The sequence below is a fragment of the Macaca mulatta genome, chromosome 12 (genome assembly GCF_049350105.2).
Source record: "Macaca mulatta isolate MMU2019108-1 chromosome 12, T2T-MMU8v2.0, whole genome shotgun sequence".
NCBI classification, from domain to species: Eukaryota; Metazoa; Chordata; class Mammalia; order Primates; family Cercopithecidae; genus Macaca; species Macaca mulatta.
Window position 1 is genome coordinate 144313478 of NC_133417.1, and position 23024 is coordinate 144336501.

Here is a 23024-nt window from a genome sequence, read left to right on the forward strand (position 1 = left end):
GGACTTCAAAAAGTTTGTGGAAAAATTGAATTAAAAGACAAAAAATATAAACTTTATTTCTCAACTTAAGCTCCATCAAGTCCAAGACACTTTTGTAATGGTGACAGCAGCCATTTAGTTCCTCCCGAAAGGACTGAGGGTCCTGGGAATCTGGGAATTTAACCATGTCAATGCAGTCTTTTTTTTGGTTTGTTTGTTTACATTAATGAAGAAAAATAAGTGCCCTTTACAGATTTTTCTAAGATTAGGAAACAAGAAGAAGCCAGAAGGAGCCAATTCAGGACTGGAAGGTGGATGCCTAACAGTTTCTCTTCAAAGCTCTTGCAAAGGTTTCCTAGTTTAATGAGGAGTGAGCAGAAGCACTGTTGCAGAGAAGGACTCTTGGTGGCAGGGGAGGGCGGGGTGCTGGGCATGGTGGCTCACGCCGGTAATCCCAGCACTTTGGGAGGCTGAGATGGGTGGATCACCCGAAGTCAGGAGTTTGAGACCAGTTTGGCCAACATGGTGAAACCCCATCTCTACTAAAAATACAAAAATTAGCCAGGTGTGGTGGTGTGTGCCTATAATCCCAGCTACTCAGGAGGCTGAGGCGAGAGAATCGCTTGAACCCCGGAGGCAGAGGTTGCAGTGAGTTGAGATCATGCCATTGTACTCCAGCCTGGGTGATAAGAGCGAAACTCCACCTCAGAAAAAAAAAAAAAAAAAAAAAAAGGCCTGTCAGGGGAAGCTCTCCCAGCGATTTTCTGCGAAAGTGCTGAGGAACTTTCTCAAAACACTCTCATGATAAGCAGACGTTCTCATTCTTTGGTCCTCCAGAACAGGCACAATGCCTTGGGCATTCCCCAAACCTGCTGTAGTGACCTTTACTCCTGCTTGACCAGCCTGCTTCTACTGTGACTACGCCACCTCTTGGCTCTCGGTAGCCAGTACTGCGGTTGTGCCTTGTCTTCAGGATGGTCCTGGGAAAGCCGTGTTCCATCTCCTGTTGTGACTCTCAGGACTCTGAGTCCACTTGTTGAACATTTCCACCGAAAGCTCTGCTCCTGTCGGCAGCTGATCTGGACGCGATGGTTTTGGCGCCCACTGAGTGGAAAGGCTGCTCAACTTCAATTTTCCAGGCGGAGCTGCATAAGCTGAGCCGGTTGAGACGCCCATGGTGTCAACTGTTGCTCCTGCTGTTAACTGTGGGTACTCTACAATTACGGCACGAACAGGATGAATTTTTCCCCCACTAATTGATGTGGATGGTCTGTAGCTGTGGGCTTCGTCTTCCACACCGTTGCATTCCTTCTTAAAATGAGTCGTCCATTTGTAAACTGCTGATTTCTTTGGGGCATTGTCCCCATAAACTTTTCATAAAGTATCAATGATTTCACCATTCTTCCACCCAAGCTTCACTGTAAACCTGCTGTTTGTTCTGGCTTCAATTTTAGCAGAATTCAAGTTGCTCTTTTCATGAGAAGGGCTCTTTTCAAACTGATGTTTTATCCTTAGTGCCCCAAACTAGATCCTGTCCAGATATAACAAGTTAGTGCAAATTTATTTTGGTGCAAAAACATTTTGAAACCCATGCACAGTTTTTTTCAAAATACGTATTTTCTATGAATTTTTACAAGTCTCCTGGTATTTTCACCACGAAGCCTAGTTTCCACGATTCCCACGTGTGCCGTGAGCTCTGGGGGACCCCTCACCATGCCCTTGTGGGAGAAGGTCCATGTTTTTAGGGGTTCACCAACGCCTACTTTCTGGAGCTGCTCAGCCCAGCCCGTCCTGCACCGAAGCACACTTCTGTGTCCCTACGGCCTCCCCAGCACACGTGCGTGGGCCAAGTGCATCACCCGATGGCGCCTCCCTTTGTATGGATTTTCAGAGGCCCCTCCCTGGGGGCAGCCAAAAATGCACTCACTGGGCCCAGGGTCCCCTCCCACCACCAAGGACCTTCCAGAAACATCTCGGCAGAGGGCAGCTGGGCCGGCCCTAAAACTTTTTCATTCAGCTTTTATTACAAAATGAAATCCCCCACTAATGTCAGTGAAAGTATCAACTTTGACCGGAAGAAACAAAAATGCTGAAAATTCAATGTGACCCCTTTTCAGGGATGACCGCAGAGCAGAATGTTGTTGAAAAGTTCCTCTGATTTCTGATGGTGGAGGTGACACAACCCCCAAGGGCTTAAACACCAGGTGAAGATCCCACGGGTTACTCTCTAGAGGGCCAGGGGTCATGAGTACCGTCAGGGACACTAAGGCAGCGGGAGGGCCCATCTCAATGTCGGGGGCACGAGGCGCCTGATCCTGGTGCCCCGCGTCCCACGACCGAGCTCAGACGGGAGAAGAGTGATGCGCGGGACTGTGTGGCTTCGGCCTGCTCAAGTCAGTGCTGACAAACTCTGCCCTCCAAACACGCATCAAATCCACACCTAGGCACCTTGCCCACCAAGAAACTCACTCCTGGAACTCAGATGGGAGTCACAGGAGACCCTGGGTGGCTTCTGAGCAGTCTACTTCTGTTCTTTCTTCTGAAGAGACCCAGTCCACACAATTTCCCCTAGAACTGCCTCTGCAGCAGCTGTAGAAAGTGCTTTCCGAGGACATAGGAACTGTGCCCCGAGGGCCATCGTTAGGGGCCGAAGAAACAATGTGTGAATCTAGACTGGGGGCAGCAAGCTTCCTGCCATGGGTCAGACAGGAGGCACCTGACCTCAGTCGGTGGGCCATACAGTCTCCACTGGGACCACGTGACACGGCCCTTGTGGTGCCCAAGACACAACAGACAGTGCATCGGCGTGCGAGCGTCGCTGTGTCCTGATAACATCGTACCAAGAGCACAGGCGGCAGGACTAGGCCCACCAGCTGGAGTTGCCCGAACCTCTGCTCTGGTCCTGTCCACACAACTTCCGTAACATTCTTCCATGCACGATTCCATTCCCAGACTGAGAGGTTTCTTCTCACCTACCCAGACCTCACCACAAAGCACGGCGATTTCACAAACATGGTGTACGACACAGGAGACACAGTGCTGGCCTCAGAGTGGGCGTGGAGTTGGTGTCTGGCACTCCCGCCGCAGGGCTGGGAGGGGAGAAATCAGTCTAGTCAGTGGTGGGATGGAGAGAATGCCTTGGAATCCAGGAGTCCTGTGACTCTTGCCAGACCCAGGGCCCTGCCCTGGATGCTGTAAGGCACGGGCCCCACAGTCCTTTCTGACCGACATTCCGAGGCTTCCTCCACGGCTCTGACCAACCTGGCCAACGGGCAGCAGAACTCAGGGGGGCCGCCCTCTGCTTTCAACTGTCCACATCATCCCAAGGAGACTGGCTTCTAATTATTTTAATAAAGCTCTTGTCATAAAACCTTTTTCTTTGGACAGAAAAACACATTTCCAGCCATGCTTTTGGTGTGGATTTTAAAGCCAAGACGTTTTTCAATGAAAACCACAGACGTTTTGTGCAGATGCCACGTCCTTCGCGAAGCACTCTGGCTGCTGCTTTGCAGCAAGCGCACGTGGAGGGCTTTACTTCCCCGCTTTTAAGTGCTGTGGAGCCATTTTACTTCTAATCCCCCTCCAAAAACAAGTCCTGTGAAAATCACCGTTAAATGAAGTTCAGACCAAGAGAGTCTCTGGTGTCTAGGCTTGGTGTGTGGCGTTGCCTCAGAGCCAATCAAAACAAAATGTGAAAGATGAACCCAGGCTCACGGGCACTGGCACGTCGGCCACGCGTGAGGCTGCATGGGGCACAGTCGCATGCACATGCCCACGCTTATTTTCGTTTTCCTGGGCTCAGCACCCTCTAGGCTGTGATCCCAAGCACTTGCTAGACATAAGAAGGTCAGAATGTGGTGCAGCAGTGCAGCTTCGGCACCTGTTTGTGGAAAGACTAAGAAATGTTCCTTCTCCTCCATGGGACATGACTTCTTTGCCTGTAAAAAGGAAGCTGAGCACGGCACTCCCTGTGTCTTCGGGGCTGTGCTGCACCCTCCGTGACCCTCCCACAGGAGGAAGCTGAAGGAATGTCCCTGTTTAATAGATGCTGCAAAAAATGGGAAACTGGACTCACATTTTATTCCCAGAATTAAACCTTTAATGAACAACTCAGTCTTGGCTGGGTGCAGTGGCTCACGCCTGTAGTCCCAGCACTTTGGGAGGCTGAGGCAGGTGGATCACGAGGTCAGGAGATCGAGACCATCCTGGTGAACATGATGAAACCCCGTCTCTACTAAAAATACAAAAAATTAGCCGGGGGTGGTGGTGGGCGCCTGTAGTCCCAGCTACTCGGGAGGCTGAGGCAGGAGAATGGCGTGAACCCGGGAGGCGGAGCTTGCAGTGAGCCGAGATCACACCACTGCACTGCAGCCTGGGCGACAGAGCGAGACTCCGTCTCAAAAAAAAAAAAAAAAAAAAAAAAAAAAAAAAGAACTCAGTCTCTAAAACAATAACACTGAGGTATCTGCCGTTGGCCTCTCAGGCCACCACTTTACGGAGAGTATTTCCATTTCCATGAGGTCACTCCTGGCCTCAGGGGCCACCTGAGGGCAGACAGGGGCGGGCTTGAAGTTTCCCGAGGCGGCAGGCCCACTGACCACGGGCTCAAGAGGCAGGAGAAATGGGTGGAGAGAGGGGATCTTTAGAGAAGGTTGGCAAATGCCTGTAAGGTGCACCCCTGGGGCCGGCAAGCCCAGGGAAGCCACGACTGTGGTGCCCAGAGGATGCCTATGCCCATGAGGCACGTACAGAGGGGAGCGTGGTGCTAAGGGGAGAGGGCAGCTTCTCTGTGTGGTGGCCTCTGCATTTAGGGAGGTCCCGTGTGAAGCCATGGGGTGCTACGAATCGCCTTCCCACGGCCTCAGTGTGGCTTCTCTGGCGCCTTCGTTACCGACACAGCACTGCACCCTTCGCTCAGTCATCAGCCAACCTGCACCTGCAGGCTGAAGACGACGTCTCCCCTTGGCTTCCCGGGGAACAGAGCTGGGTCGGGACAGCAGTAGCAGGCGGGTGCCGGCCACTCTCCTCGGCTTCCCAAGGGAACAGAGCTGGGTCGGGACAGCAGCAGCAGGCGGGTGCCGGCCACTCTCCTTGGCTTCCCAAGGGAACAGAGCTGGGTCGGGACAGCAGTAGCAGGCGGGTGCCGGCCACTCTCCTCGGCTTCCCAAGGGGACAGAGCTGGGTCATGACAGCAGGCAGGTGCCGGCCACTCCCCTTGGCTTCCCGGGAAACAGAGTTGGGCTGGCATAGAAGTAGTAGGCAGGTGTGGCCACTCTCCTCGGCTTCCCAGTGGGACAGAGCTGGGTTGGGACAGCAGGCGGGTGCGGCTACTCTCCTCAGCTTCCCAGGGGGACACAGCTGGGTTGGGACAGCAGGCAGGTGTTGGCCACTCCCCTTGGCTTCCCAGGGGAACAGAGCTGGATTGGGACAGCAGGTGGGGTGCTGGCCATTCTCCTCAGCTTCCTGAGGAACACAGCTGGGCTGGGAAGGCAGGCGGGGTGCCAGCCACTCTCCTCAGCTTCCCGAGGAACAGAGCTGGGCCAGGACAGCAGGCGGGGTGCCGGCCACTCTCCTCAGCTTCCCGAGGAACAGAGCTGGGCTGGGACAGCAGGCGGGGTGCTGGCCATTCTGCTTCCTTGCAGGGCCATCGCTCGAGCAGCCTCCCAGCTGTGCTCTGTGCAAGGGGCTATGTCACGGGGCATGTCTAGCTCTAAACCACTGCATACCATCAAATTACGGCCTGTACATACCATCCTCAAAAGCCACAACGGCATCTAAATGCAACATTTCACTTTACAGCTGGGTTTCAACATCTGGAAAGAAATGACCTTCCAGTTCATTCCCCCACTAGGACCCTAAAGAACACTCACCACACCCTCCGTCAACACAAGCCTCAGAGCAAACCGAGCTTATGGGGCCAACAGGCTGCAGCCCTGCGGCCACCCACAGCCGGCACGCCTCTGGGGACTCTGTGGGAACTGGGCTCAGGGCTGGCACACCATGCTGGAGTCTCTGGCTGTCTTTCTGCCCCCAATAAATGCCCTGGCGCATCGTCCATACAAACTGGCCCTCGCTGGCTCTCCCCACGAAGGGGCCTCCAGGGGGAGATGCTCCCAGCCACTTTCTCACCTCTTCCTGAAAATCGACTGAAGCAAAAGTGACCCCACTCAACCCTTATCCACCCCCACCCGAACCTTCTCCCGCTGGGTCTCTGCCCAGCACCTGTCAGCCTCCTCCAAGCCAGCACCTTGAGACCTCGCCACGTGCCCTCTCCGCCAAAATTAGCTGTTACTCCCCTCGATCCCATCTCACTTCAATCTCTTTGAGATGGCCCTACGTCTCCAGCCTGTGGCCCTGTCATGATCTCTGTTGCTGTTTTCTGGGCTTGTCCACTGGCCCCCAGCTCCTACCCTGGCCTGCTGTTTGCCAGGTCCAGTCCAAGTCTGTCACTTAAGCTGCCACAAGATGGGCCTGTCCAACATGCAGAGCCGGCTGTGACGCTTCATTCCAGTCAGAGGCCCTGACAGCGCCCCCGCCATCAGGACCGAGCCTGGCTCTGTGGATGGGCGGGTTTGCGCCATCGGGCTCTGTCCCCTCAGGAAGGCCCTTCTCCCATAATGTCCCGTGCCAGGCTCATTCCTCCAGGACTCAGCCGGGGGCTTGCCTCCTCCAGAAACTTCCTTGGCCCCCCAGGTGGGCAGGTCCCCTGAGGTCTTACCAGGCCTGCCTAGAGCTTGTCCTCCCAGTCCCCTGCTACTCTCCAGGGCAGGCACTGTGCTGACTCACTGTTCGATCTCACAGGGCCGGCCCTGCAGGCACAGCGAAGGCTGGGTCAGGACGAGCTCTCTCAGCTCCGAGGCTGTAGCTTGTATGCTTTTGCTTCTTTGTGCTTCTCAGATAAATTTCTACATAGGAAAATACTTGGATGCATTTAAGAGACAAAATTGCTTTTAGAAAAGAACGTGGCACGGTCTGTATGAAACCTCTTCATAGCCTTGACTTCCTTAGGCAAGGAACCCAGGGACCAGCGTGGTGAGTGCAGTGGGTGTCACTCGGCAATGGTGAAAACAGCAGTTGTTAGGTGCTGTGACTCCTAAAACACACCTGTCTACAAAAGGCAGCAACACAGCAACACAGCTTATGGAAGGAACAAACACTGAGAGCCTCGGCCTTCCCGTCTCACTTGAAAAGTTGCAGAAAGTGAAACGGCTTTGCCCAGTTGCTCAATTTCCAGACTACTGCCAGTTTGTTAGGATATTACAGGAACTGCTTGAGAAGATCCAGTTTCAGAGACAACTCTGATAAATGTTGTAATATCACAGTGGAATCTAAGCTACGAAGCACGAGCATCTGGATGTGGCGCTCATCCCTGACAGAACAGTCCCCCGTGTCCCCGCACACAGGTGAGGGAGGGGATAGGGAGCTCCGTCACCATCGTCATCCTCTCCCTACACGCCCCCCCCCGTGTCCCCGCGCACAGGTGAGGGAGGGGATACGGAGCTCCGTCACCATCGTCATCCTCTCCCTACACGCCCCTCCCCCGGCGGCTCCGACTTTACTCAGCAACTTCAAAGCCGCGTCTGGCACTGGGACTGGTTTGAATTAAGATTCCGTTTTCTCCTGTGAGTCTCTGGGCCTGAGGAGAAAGTGCCGGCTGCTTCTGGATTTCATTAGGGGCAATTTTCTTATCTTTTCTTTGTCTTAGGCTTGATCCCCTGAAAACGCAACGTGGCAGGCAATGGGTCTGAATAACAAGGTGCTGCCTGGAAAGCATGCATTGTCCCCGGGGGCCCCGGCGGTGGAGAGGAGCAGAAGAAAGGGGAGAACCAATCTCTGACCCTTCTTCCCCATCATCGGATGCCCAGGGAACCATAAATTGTAAACTTCAAAGTGCTATTTTACATTAAAATCAATAAAAAAAAAACCCTGAAACAATTTTCCTTTTCAAAGACGCTATTTAAGCTTTAAAAAGTTCACTTGATAAGGTATTATCATGTACACACTTGGCAGGAGATTAAAGCACATGTCAAGAGCAACTCAGAAAGGCACGTTCATCCTAAAGGCTGGCCAGGCCGGCCGGGGCCTCGGGAGGGGGAGTGACCCTGAGGGCAGATGCCCATTGCTGCTTTGGGCCTGGGCTTGCCCACCAGCAGGGATGCCATGGGCTAAGGGTTTCACCCCAGGATCCAAGAGCCGAAGGCACCACTGAGAAATGCCCATGGGGTGAGGGTGGTCCATCAAAACGTGGCCTGGGACCACTGACCGGAAAGAGGGCACCACCTCCTTTCTCTCCGCAAACCAGGAAAGCCTGCCTTCTCTCTCTGCACGGGAATCTGGCCACAGTGGGCCCTGGGTTCCCCGGGCGGCACCAGTGTTCACTCAGGCAGGAAGTCGACCAGGCAGCATCTACACCTCTCATGGTGGCCAGAGACTTTACTTTCAGAGAAGCCTCCGAGGGAGCCCAGTTCTCTGGGGCGACAACCAAGCGAGGGGCAGCGGGAGCGCATTCCATGAGCAGACGGCGACACGCCCACGCCAGGGGTCCGATTTCATATGAGCTCATTTTCAGACGTGGCACACATTGGGGGAAGTCCTTCTCTTTTAAATTAGGCAGGACAACTGTCAACATTACATTAAATCTTGATCAAGAGTAAGAAGAGACATCAAAATCCAACCGATGAGATCGGGAAAAAGTGGTTCAGGTACAGATCAGAGCAGGTCTGCTGAGGCGCTCATGAATTCCCTCCTGCACAGCCCGGGCTCACCGCTGGAGCAGCCGAGCAGCCTGGGCGCCGTCAGACGGGGTCTGTTCCTTCTAGGAGCCACTGAGTGCCTGGGGAGGGGGCCCACATGTCCTGGGCCAGGCCTGTATGTCACCAGATCTCAACACCCTTTCCAAGGGGAGCAATGGACCCCAGTTAGAGAAGAACTGCAGACACTGAGAGAGGCCTTGTGACTTATTCACCATCCCCAGAAAGCATGTGGCAGAGTCCACACAAAACGTTTACAGATGTATCCTTGTGTAGGGCCTCACCTGCCAGAGACGTGCACACACAGGTGCACACAAAGACATGGGCATGCAAAGACACACAAGCACACATGTGTATACTCATACACAGATGTGCACACACAGATATACACACAAAAAGACATGTGCATGTGAAGACACACAGGCACACGGGTGTATACTCATACCTAGATGTGCACACAGAGATATACACACACAGATACATGCATGCAAAGACACACAAGCACATGGGTGTGTACTCAGAGATGTGCACACACACATGCATACCTGCATGCACACAGACATGCATCCACACCCACACAGACGTGTGCAATGTACATAGGCATGGACACACACCTGAAGACATGTGCATGGCTACAGATGCCCGCACAAGCATGGAGAAACATGCACACAGATGAACACCCACCCACACAGACACACACACACGCAGGTGGACACGCACATATGCAGACATGCACTCACATCCATACAGACACACACGCACACACATCACAAAGACACATCTGCACACATGTGGTTTATATGTACGTAAATCAGGACAAAACCATGGAGTTAGAGAAAGAGAAAAACGCTGAAGACTGTATGGGGCTTTGATGCCATATGGACAGTGTCTTCTAACAGAGACACGATCTGTCAGGTTCAGCCACACTAATAAAACCCTTCTCCCCACGTGGCTCTGGGAAGCGATGCAGGCCGGGGGCTGCTCCCCCGGAGCCCGTCACTGCACCGCGGCAGGCGAAGCCGCCATTTTAAAACGAGGACAAGAAAACCTGTGCTGCTCAGCGGCCCGTTCTGGGTCACAGGAATGACTCCAGTCTGGCCTACATCAATGGAGAAGCAACCACTTGATGACAAAAGCAAACACTGCGCCTTTAAACAGCTCCCTGAGGCTAAATTCTGAAGGCTCAGAGTCCCACAAAGGAAGTGGGAAGAAGGGCGACAACTGCCTCTTGATATTTAGGAATAAACAAGAAATACTTATTTCCATTGGACATCGCATCACAAGAGGTTTGCGGAAGAAGAATGAGGAGATCATGAGACCCTGAAGATCTTCGCCTTCGTTTCTCATGAACACACTCCACTCTGCACAGAAGTCCCTGCCACTGTCTCCATCACTCTCTCACCATCGGGACCTCGAGTGGGCTCCTGGTTTTATTTCATGCACAGAAGGGAGCACTAAGAGCCGATGGTAAGAAGATAGTCTCCAAGATTCCACGCTTGGCACTGAAGAACGAACTGAGACAGCCCCAACGGCCCCTGCAGCCCCGTTCAGCCACAGACCAGTTTCAGACACGCTCATCTCCAACAAGTGCTTCCTGGAGTGTGTGCACAGAGGAAAAGCTGCTATTTCAGGTGTCACGTGAAGCCAGGAGACTCACCTGAAGGCCGCCAAGTACTCAGCATCTCCCATGGGAGGGTCCAGGCCGCCAGTGAAAGCCATGTTGACGTTGAAACCCACGCCGGGCCCTGTGCCCACCTGTTGCCACAAGGAGAGAAACACACGTCACAGACCCTGAGCAGGACCTGTCTGACAGGAACGTCTGACACAGGTGGCACCAGGATGGGCTCAGCCTTGGGCCTCTGGGGAGAGCCCACGTGTCCCGATCTCCTGCTGCATATTCATTAAAACGTGCGCGAAGGAGTCCCCCACTCACACCGGTGCACTGACATCAACGAGGGGGCCCTTTTCCTGGCTGCTGAGGGCTCTCGCCAACCCTGCCCTCGGCACACCAAGGCCCCGTACTGACATTTCTGTGGACCCGCCGCCCTGTGTCATGTGCCGTATGTGACATCCGGGAATCAGACCTGGGTCTCTCTGGGCAGAAAGTGTCTCTGATGAGCCTGTCATTTTCTATTTCCTCTAAAAAAATAAGATCCAGAGGCAGACGGAGCGTCTTGCCTGGATGAAAGCCCTGCTGTTGGGGCCTCTGTTCAGAGTGGGCAGGCTCCGAAGGGGGACCTGGGGCGACGTTAAGGAGCCGCTGGGCCTGCCGTTCCTGGGGCCGCCACGCAGCCCTGCGCCGGGCAAAGGACAGTGGACAGAGCCCCTTGCCGGAGGGTGTCTTGTGGAAGACAGTGGGCCGGGCCCTGCCTGGAGGAAAATGGGCACCGCTCACCTCCTCCTTCACAAACACCTCGGTCTGCCTGGATGGGAACCAGAAACAATATCCAGCCTCTCATTTGTACTTTAGACCAAACACAGGCCACCTGTGCACACGCGGCGCGACGCACGCTGACGTCTGACTGAAGTTACTGTCTGGGCTTACGCGAGCGTGAAGGCCTCACTCGCTGCTGCCGGGCAGCTGTGGACCGTCTGCCCTGTGCCCCCACAGCGGCTCCCCGCAGCCCCCCTTACACACCCCACCTACCTCGTCAGGAGCCCCGCTGCCCGGGAAGAAGTTGCCATCGTCGTAGCGGTGGAGGGACATGTACAGGACGCTGGGGTCGCTGTAGAAAGCCTGCTGGGTCCCGTTTCCATGGTGCACGTCCTGCAAGAGCAGGAACAGCCAACTCAGGGCTGAGACGGGTCCTGGAGGGCGGCCTCCCCTCAGGGCTGTCTCCCACCCCAGCTGTGCTTAGTGAACAACGGCTCCTGCTCAGGAATGACATTACCCTCCAGCCGGGCCGCACCCAGCGGACGCGAGTCTGGGCTGTGTGGGTCAGGGCTATGTGGTGCAGGGTTGCAGGGGTTCTAAGGCCCAGTGTTCGCATCTGCAGCACTGTTTCCCTCGCCCTGAGAGCCGTGGCACAATCCTGACTCCAGCAGTGGAGGGGCTGGAGTTCAGCCGGGCCTGGAGGCCACCATTTCCCAAACGAAGCCATCTGATCAATTTCCTGCACCTGCTGTGTCTCTGACAAGTGAGCAATTTCCTCAGCCTCTGTCGGGAAGGAGGTCACCGGCTGTGGCCTGCGCGCTTGCAGGCTCACGGGAGGTGCCAATCCCATGCCAGGCAGGGGGTTTGGCAGGAGACAAGTCCCAGGTGTCTGTGAGTGACAGGCACACACAGTACGGGGTCCAGGCCCCTGTGCCCAAATGGCAAGCACCGTTTCTTAATCACAAAACCCACAGGTCAAATGCACCAGAGGGCAACATGAGAGGCAGCCTGGGGCTTTACTGACCATGGCTGTTCTGCCCTGGGCCACACGGCAGGTGGTCACCAGGATGGGCGGGCGAGGGGGTGGCCCTGCTGAGAACAGCTGTGTGCCTGAGAAGAGAGCAGGCAGCCCTGATGTCCCCAGCGCGAGAGCTTGCTGCTCTGTTATCTGTGCTCATCACAGTAAAGGTGGAAGGGCAGCCACAGGTGAGGAGTGATGGAACAGGTGCCTTCGGTCCCACAGAGTAGGTAATCAGCATGAAAATGCACACGGAGGCTTTCCCGACGCACAGCTTCCCACTGAGATGCCCCTGTCCGCGTGGTGTGTACATGGGCAACATCACAGCTCCGCGTGCAGGGAGCACGCCACACGGGGTCTACACAGCCTGTCTGTGTGCCCTAGTGCTTCACTCTGCAACATCACAGCTCCGCGTGCAGGGAGCACGCCACACGGGGTCTACACAGCCTGTCTGTGTGCCCTAGTGCTTCACTCTGCAACATCACAGCTCCGCGTGCAGGGAGCACACCACACGGGGTCTACACAGCCTGTCTGCGTGCCCTAGCGCTTCACTCTGCAACATCACAGCTCAGCGTGCAGGGAGCACACCACACGGGGTCTACACAGCCTGTCTGCGTGCCCTAGTGCTTCACTCTGTGTTGGGGACGGGTCCCCGGTCTTTAGCCGTCAGCAGCCTCACATTGCTCTCTTCTTGGGCACTCCTACCGGCTCCCTTAGGAGGAGCTGAGGGAGGGCTCCCGGCTCGCAGGTCCTTGGGTGTGGAGGACCCGCTGCTCTGCCGCATCCCCTGACCTGCCTCTCCGAAAGCGCACGGCCGCCTGGGGGCTGTCTGGCCGTCCTGGCTGCGCCACATTGTTTCTTTACCCAAACTCAGAAGGACTTTTCCAATTCAAATCATAACCCTAACTGACAGGGCCTGCTTTTCCCCTTAAAATTATGAAACAAATCATAAATACCAAAGACAACACTAAATATGTATATATCTGGCTTTAAAAAGAGTGGTAAGATGAACACCTTGAACATTAATTTCCGGTATAAGAATGAGTATACCTATTCGTGGAATGTAGATTCAGACACCATATAGCATTATTTAAAAAGAGATGACTCTTTTGGGGCAGTGGCAGCCCCCATTCCAGCAGGACCAGGTGCCCACACAGCAGCAGGAAGGCATGGGTTTCACTGTGGTGACTGAGAGGAGAGTGCCGCCTTCGGCCAGGTCAGGGCCCTCCCAGGCTCCCAGGCCACACACAAAGTCGATGTGGACACAGCCTCCTCCCCAACGCCTGCCTTCCAAGAAGATCTCACCAAGGGTGGCCCCGGCTGCTGCCCTCACCCACAGGCATATTTCTGGACACGCCAGGACCCCATTCGCCGGGGTCGGCTAATGGAAGCTATAGAATGACTTGTAGCAGGTTTGGGGCTTTAATTCTCCGCATCTTTGAGACCGTTTCCAGAAACCTAAGCTTCCCAAATCCAAGAGCCCCCCTCCTCTCTCCACATGCTGCTGTCTGGTCGGGGAGGACACTGGCGGCTCTGCTTACCCAGTCCACGATGAGGATCTTGCTCACGCTCAACCTCTGCTGCAGAAGCTTGGCTGCCACGGCCACGGAGTTGAAGTAGCAAAAGCCCCTGTGGGAGAGAACCGACGCTGGAGACAAAGCACAGGTGGGCGGTGGCCAGTTTTCCCACAACCCACCAGAGAGCCACTCGGGTCCACGCAGACCTGAGAGGTCTCTGTGAGTGCGCAGCTCCTGAACCTGCCGCAGGGAACCTTCAGTGATGCCGGAGAATCGGCTAACAGAGACACACACACACACACACACACACACACACACACACACACACAGAATCGGCTAACAGAGACACACACACACACACACACACATACACACACACACACACACACAGCTCCCGAACAAGCCACTGGGGAATCTCAGCTGACGCCATACGGTGGGTTAACCGACATGGACATGCACACACCCCACACAGATACACACTCCACACAGACACACACCCCACACAGACACACACCCCACACAGACACACACCCCACACAGACACACACTCCACACAGACACACACCCCCCACAGACACACACTCCACACAGACACACACCCCACACAGACACACACCCCACAAAGACACACACCCCACACAGATACACACTCCACAGACACACACCCCACACAGACACACACTCCACACAGACACACACCCCACACAGACACACACCCCACACAGATACACACCCCACACAGATACACACTCCACAGACACACACCCCACACAGATACACACTCCACACAGACACACACCCCACACAGACACACACCCCACACACACACACACTCCACACAGATACACACTCCACAGATACACACCCCACACAGACACACAACCCACACACACACCCCACACAGACACACACCCCACACAGACACACACTCCACACAGACACACACTCCAGACACACACCCCACACAGACACACACCCCACACAGACACACACCCCACACAGATACACACCCCACACAGACACACACCCCACAAAGACACACACCCCACACAGACACACACTCCACACAGACACACACCCCACACAGACACACACCCCACACAGATACACACTCCACAGACACACACCCCACACAGATACACACTCCACACAGACACACACCCCACACAGACACACACCCCACACAGACACACACTCCACACAGACACACACCCCACACAGACACACACTCCACACAGACACACACCCCACACAGACACACACCCCACACAGACACACACCCCACACAGACACACACCCCACAAAGACACACACCCCACACAGATACACACTCCACAGACACACACCCCACACAGACACACACCCCACACAGACACACACCCCACACACACACCCCACACAGATACACACCCCACACAGATACACACTCCACAGACACACACCCCACACAGATACACACTCCACACAGACACACACCCCACACAGACACACACCCCACACACACACACACTCCACACAGATACACACTCCACAGATACACACCCCACACAGACACACAACCCACACACACACCCCACACAGACACACACCCCACACAGACACACACTCCACACAGACACACACTCCAGACACACACCCCACACAGACACACACCCCACACAGATACACACCCCACACAGACACACACCCCACAAAGACACACACCCCACACAGACACACACTCCACACAGACACACACCCCACACAGACACACACCCCACACAGATACACACTCCACAGACACACACCCCACACAGACACACACTCCACACAGACACACACCCCACACAGACACACACCCCACACAGACACACACCCCACACAGACACACACCCCACACAGACACACACCCCACACAGACACACACTCCACACAGACACACACCCCACACAGACACACACCCCACACAGACACACACCCCACACAGACACACACCCCACAAAGACACACACCCCACACAGATACACACTCCACAGACACACACCCCACACAGACACACACTCCACACAGACACACACCCCACACAGACACACACCCCACACACACACCCCACACAGATACACACCCCACACAGATACACACTCCACAGACACACACCCCACACAGATACACACTCCACACAGACACACACCCCACACAGACACACACCCCACACACACACACACTCCACACAGATACACACTCCACAGATACACACCCCACACAGACACACAACCCACACACACACCCCACACAGACACACACCCCACACAGACACACACTCCACACAGACACACACTCCAGACACACACCCCACACAGACACACACCCCACACAGATACACACTCCACAGACACACACCCCACACAGATACACACCCCACACAGATACACACTCCACAGACACACACCCCACACAGATACACACCCCACACAGATACACACTCCACAGACACACACCCCACACAGACACACACCCCACACAGACACACACTCCACACAGACACACACCCCACACAGACACACACCCCACACAGATACACACTCCACAGACACACACCCCACACAGACACACACTCCACACAGACACACACCCCACACAGACACACACCCCACACAGATACACACCCCACACAGATACACACTCCACAGACACACACCCCACACAGATACACACTCCACACAGACACACACCCCACACAGACACACACCCCACACAGACACACACTCCACACAGATACACACTCCACAGATACACACCCCACACAGACAAACAACCCACACACACACCCCACACAGACACACACCCCACACAGACACACACTCCACACAGACACACACTCCAGACACACACCCCACACAGACACACACCCCACACAGACACACACCCCACACAGATACACACCCCACACAGACACACACCCCACAAAGACACACACCCCACACAGACACACACTCCACACAGACCCACACCCCACACAGACACACACCCCACACAGATACACACTCCACAGACACACACCCCACACAGATACACACTCCACACAGACACACACCCCACACAGACACACACCCCACACAGACACACACCCCACACAGACACACACTCCACACAGATACACACTCCACACACACCCCACACAGACACACACTCCACACAGACACACACCCCACACAGACACACACTCCACACAGATACACACTCCACAGATACACACCCCACACAGACAAACACCCCACACACACACCCCACACAGACACACACCCCACACAGACACACACCCCACACAGACACACACCCCACACAGATACACACCCCACACAGACACACACCCCACACAGACACATACCCCACAGACACACACCCCAAACAGACACACACCCCACACAGACACACACCCCACACACACCCCACACAGATACACAACCCACACAGACACACACCCCACAGACAGACACACACACATATCATGCAACACGCCCTACACACATACATGCCCCACAGATACACTCATACACCACAGACACATGCCCCACACAGACACACACTCCACACACACACCCCACACAGATACACACCCCACACAGACACACACCCCACACAGATACACAACCCACACAGACACACACCCCACAGACAGACACACACACATATCATGCAACACGCCCTACACACATACATGCCCCACAGATACACCCATACACCACAGACACACGCCCCACACAGACACACACTCCACACACACACCCCACACAGATACACACCCCACACAGACACACACCCCACAGAGACACACACATATCATGCAACATGCCCTACACATATACATGCCCCACAGATACGCCCATACACCACAGACACACACCCCACACAGACACACACCCCACAGACAGACACACACACATATCATGCAACACGCCCTACACACATACATGCCCCACAGATACACCCATACACCACAGACACACCCCCCACACAGACACACACTCCATACACACACCCCACACAGATACACACCCCACAGACACACACCCCACACACACACTCCACAAAAACACACACCCCACACAGATACCCCACACAGACACACACCCCACACAGACACACACTCCACAAAAACACACACCCCACACAGATACACACCCCACACAGACACACACATATCATGCAACACGCCCTACACACATACATGCCCCACAGATACACCCATACACCACAGACACACACCCCACACAGACACACACTCCACACACACACCCCACACAGATACACACCCCACACAGACACACACCCCACACAGACACACACCCCACAAAAACACACACTCCACAGACACACACCCCACACAGATACACACCCAACACAGACACACACCCCACAGACACACACCCCACACAGATACACACATATGCAACACACCCTACACACATACATGCCCCACAGATACACCCATACACCACAGACACACACCCCACACAGACACACACCCCACACAGACACACACCCCACACAGATACACACCCCACACAGACACACACCCCACACAGACACACACCCCACAAAAACACACACTCCACACAGACACACACCCCACACAGATACCCCACAGACACACACCCCACACAGACACACACCCCACAGACACACACCCCACACACACACTCCACACAGACACACACCCCACACAGATACACACCCCACACAGACACACACCCCACACAGATACACACCCCACAGACACACACCCCCACACACACTCCACAAAAACACACACCCCACAGACACCCCACACAGACACACACTCCACAAAAACACACACCCCACACAGACACACACCCCACAGACACACACCCCACAGAGACACACACATATCATGCAACACACCCTACACACATACATGCCCCACAGATACGCCCATACACCACAGACACACACCTCACACAGACACACACTCCACACACACACCCCACACAGATACACACCCCACAGACACACACCCCACACACACACTCCACAAAAACACACACCCCACACAGATACCCCACACACACACCCCACACACACTCTCCACAAAAACACACACCCCACACAGATACCCCACAGACACACACTGCACAAAAACACACACCCCACACAGACACACACCCCACAGACACACACCCCACAGAGACACACACATATCATGCAACACACCCTACACACATACATGCCCCACAGATACGCCCATACACCACAGACACACACCCCACACAGACACACACTCCACACACACACCCCACAGAGACACACACCCCACAAAAACACACACCCCACACACACACCCAGACACACATGCAGATACACATGAACATCCCACACAGAAACACACACCTACAGAAACCACAGATACATACAAGCACACACACACATATACACATAAGCATAGACATATCACACATATCCACAGCTCCATACAGAGACACACACACACACTCTCTCCTGCTTGGAGGTCCCCCATGCTCCTCTGGTAGGGAAGCCTATTTCGCATGTGACCAGCATGTCCCTCATCTTCGCCCGGAACCCTTCCTCTCAGGAGCTGCCGCCCCGGCACACGGACACGGCACACAGACACGGCACACAGACACGGCAGCTGCTCATCTCAGTTGCTTACTGCTGACCTTTCTATATTCCAATACACAAATTACCCTTAATTTTAGAGACTCTTACTCAAGAGACCGAGAAAACAAGCTATGGAAGTGACTCAAATAACAATGAAAACCTTCTCAATCTCCATTTCCCTTTGTCTGAAGGGCCACAGAAATGGAGAAACACTCGTTGTTCTGTTTTCGGAATCTGGGCTGGCATGGGGAAGCACACACACCCCAGAACATCCTAGACACTGGGCTCCTGCAGCGGCTCACAGGGAGCACAGCGAAGAGCTGCAACCAAAGATAACTCGTTTGTCTCCTCTGAGGTTTATAATTCGGAATATCCAACGACTCAGGTTCAAATTAGAAAAGAAACTTCAGAGAAGTGCAACGAACACGAAGCCTGGTGCCCAAGTGACATGTTCTGGGACGTGGAGCAACCACGTGGTTTTCAGGAAAAGCCACAAAGGTTCCAACGAGCGTCCCTCCCTGGAGGTTACAATCTCCTCTCTGTACATGAAGGAGATTCTGCTCTAACATGCGGATCTGACTATCTCACCTCCTGATGTGAAACAGGGCACTGCTGGCCCCTCCGCTGACGCCCGACTTCCCGGGGTGGCAGGGAGGTCCTTTCCTGGGCCCCTGCGGTTCCGTCTCGCTCTGACTGCTTCCTGGCCACGCCAGGATAATGAACTTGTATCTGCACTTGTTCTTGGTTGCCCATCTGACAAACTGCTGCTCAAATTCTCCAAGGCAGAGCCCCACGCCACCTTCTCCTCACCAAAGCTGGCAAGATCAGGCACCCCTTCTCCATCTCCAGAGCATGGGAGCCGCTCTTCCTAGCACCAACCCTCCTCACTAGAGTGGCTACCGTCCCACGAGACAGCATGCTCTTTGACGGGATAGCTCACTCATTTACCACCCACGCCGCAAGGCAGTCCACACACAGCTGCCGGTCTGCCCTGCCACTGGCTCTGCACACACAGGGATGGGTTGCCACTCTGCCCAGATCCTCAGCCGTGTGGGACTGTCAGCAGTCTCTGAAAGACCCGAAACAGCACCTGGATAGCTGCCTGCATGGACGTGGCTCTGCGACTTGCTGCGTCAGTACCAGGCGGTCAGCAGGCAGTTAAAGGCCATGGGCAAAATGACCCGAGTCCTCTAGACAACAAGGGCTGCAGTGACTCACTTGAGGGGGAGTGGTGTTTCCTCTCCCAAGTGTTGACAACTACTCAACAACCAGAGGCTTCTCTGGACTAACCTCCACACACCCTTTCCCATCCTTTCCTCTGATCTGTCTCCGTCACGACCGAGCAGTGACGCTCGCAGACCTCGGCATCTGCACTCGACACCCAGGAGCTGAAGCCGGCATGTGGCATATCTTGGGTGGTCAGCAAACGGCAGCCCAGCTCCCCGAGGTCACTCAGGCACCCACCCAGCCCTAAGGGAGGGAAGGGAGACCCGGACTCCCCTGCAGCGCACAGCTGCGGTGTGTACTCACATGGGTGTGCTCTCCTCCGCGTGGTGTCCAGGGGGGCGGACCACAGCAAAGCCATTCTGCAGGTGACACCAGACAGCCGGGAGAGAGCGACAAAAGACACGCTTTGTAGCCACGGGAAAATGGTGGCACACTCAACTTCTAGCAGAGTTGGGCTACATGGGAGGACAGTTTCTCGCTGCACCCTGGCCACAATGATGGGGAGAGGATGCAGGGCCAGTGATGAGCCTTTCCGAGAAGCCTGGGCCCTTTTCCTACAGAGGTCTGGGGGCTACTCATTGTTCCCCCGAAATGCAGTCACTGGGATAACGGGTGGGTGCCCTGCCCCACTCTCAGCTCTGTCGGTAAGGCGTGGTGCCCTCGGCGCACGGGTTGGGGTGAGGTGGAAGGGGTGCGCTCGCCCCCCATTGGCTCGGGACCAGGACCCGCTAGGTGGCCACTGGAGGAAGACGAAGCAGAAGGGGCCCCACGCAGGGACTTGGCTGCGGGGCAGAGGCTTTGTGCCCCAGCTTGGCCTTCACGTCACTGCCTCTGTCCTTACTGTGGTTCAGCTCCCAGGACGGCGGGCAAGTGGGCAGCCCACAAAGCAGCTCCTCTCAGGCTGGGCAGAAAAGCTGTCCTCTGCCCCGTCACTTCTGCGTCACAAATCCATCTGCAAACCACTCTGTAGCTGCCGCCATAAAAATGGATTGCAGTCCTCTCTTGGTCTCAGCAGCAACAGGACATTGTGTGGTCAAGGTCTGTAACGGAGCCTCAAAAGTGCCGGCCAACCATGAGTGACCAGGCCGTGGGCGGGGTGAGCCGGACGCCGCAGGGACCAGGCCCAGGACGGCGCGAGGGCAGCCAGTGAGGTGGAGGCAAAAATGCTCTCAAGAGGCCCTGGCCTCCCTGCGTTTCTGCACTCAGTGCTTCCACGTGCAGGCTGCAGACCCCTGCGGTCCCAACCCCTGCTGAGGGTCTGTAGTCCGCAGAGTCCCGAGGCTCTATGTACTCTTTTCACTGCCCTGACACCTGTGCAGGAGCTGCTGAAGCACCGGAGGGTAGACAGCGGGCAGGGAACAGCACAAGGGCGTGTGTGTGTGTGAGCAGCTTCCCTTAACAATGTGCTCGATGAAGCAGTATTCAGACATTTTATTAGATCTCCGCCCTCAAACACGTGAGAAAATTTGAGCTTTCAAGTGAAAATTACAAGTTTGGAACGCATGGCTCTGCCTCTGTAAGCCTGCTGGCTCTCCCACTACTTATAAGACTTCTGGTGAGATGGGAGTGATATTAATGGTTTCAAAAATTAATGACTTTTTTGATACTGTAGGAGTCAGAATACGGAAGATCCGTGTAACTCCATGAAGTTAAATTTCCAAATGACCAATGCATGGTGCTACCAATCACCCATGAACGAGGGATTGATCTGACCTCCAAGGGCTAATGGTTCGGTTAAACAAGACGGAGGAGGAGGTGACCATGATTTGAGTTCAGATCCATGCTGCAGCTAATTTTCAAGACACTACCACTTGTTGAATTTTTGGTATACTGTCAAAGAAAACCCACAATTAGAATACCTCTGAAAAGTCTATTAAAATCCTTCTCCCGTTTCCAATTACGTATCTGTGTGGGGCCAGGATTCCTTCATGTACTTCGACATGGCCCAAGAATGATGCCAGGCAGGTGTGAGAACCCGGATGCTGTCCACAGGGCCAGACATTAGTGATATTTTTATTTTTTTATTACTTTTAAATTTTTTTTTTTAAAATTTTTTGAGACAGAGTTTCGCTCTGTCACCCAGGCTGGAGTGCAATGGCGCGACTTGGCTCACTGCAACCTCCACCTCCCAGGTTCAAGCGATTCGCTGGCCTCAGCCTCCCAAGTAGCTGAGATTACAGGCACCCGCCACCACGCCCAGCTAATTTTTATATTTTCAGTAGAGACGGAGTTTCGCCATGTTGGCCAGGCTGCTCTTGAACTCCTGACCTCAGATGATCCCCCCACCTTGGCCTCCCAAAGTGTTGGGATTACAGGCATGAGCTGCCGTGCCCGGTCGCTATTTTTAAATTAATAAACATTTTGAAAATTTCTCAGTTGTAATCTCTAATGCAGTCAATATTGCGGATATAATTCATGTAAACAGAAGTTCTTTGGAGCTTCTGTTTATTTTTTTTGAGACGGAGTCTCACTCTGTCGCCCATGCTGGAGTGCAGTGGCGTTATCTCCACTCACTGCAAGCTCTGCCTCCCGGGTTCACCCCA

The 23024-nt window shown here is 54.5% G+C and overlaps 1 protein-coding gene across 29 annotated transcripts in view; it reads right to left on the reverse strand.

Annotated features, from left to right (window-relative positions):
* HDAC4 (histone deacetylase 4) overlaps positions 1-23024 on the reverse strand; it is a 352953-nt gene that overhangs the window by 17234 nt on the left and 312695 nt on the right. For all 29 annotated transcript variants that reach the window (XM_028831302.2, XM_028831301.2, XM_077956679.1 and 26 more), the window contains 4 exons: positions 20785-20840; positions 13663-13750; positions 11377-11496; positions 10387-10484 (listed from right to left, as the gene is read on the reverse strand). In XM_028831302.2, coding sequence (XP_028687135.1) covers positions 10387-10484; positions 11377-11496; positions 13663-13750; positions 20785-20840 — 362 coding nt within the window. The remainder of the gene's footprint in view (positions 1-10386; positions 10485-11376; positions 11497-13662; positions 13751-20784; positions 20841-23024) is intronic.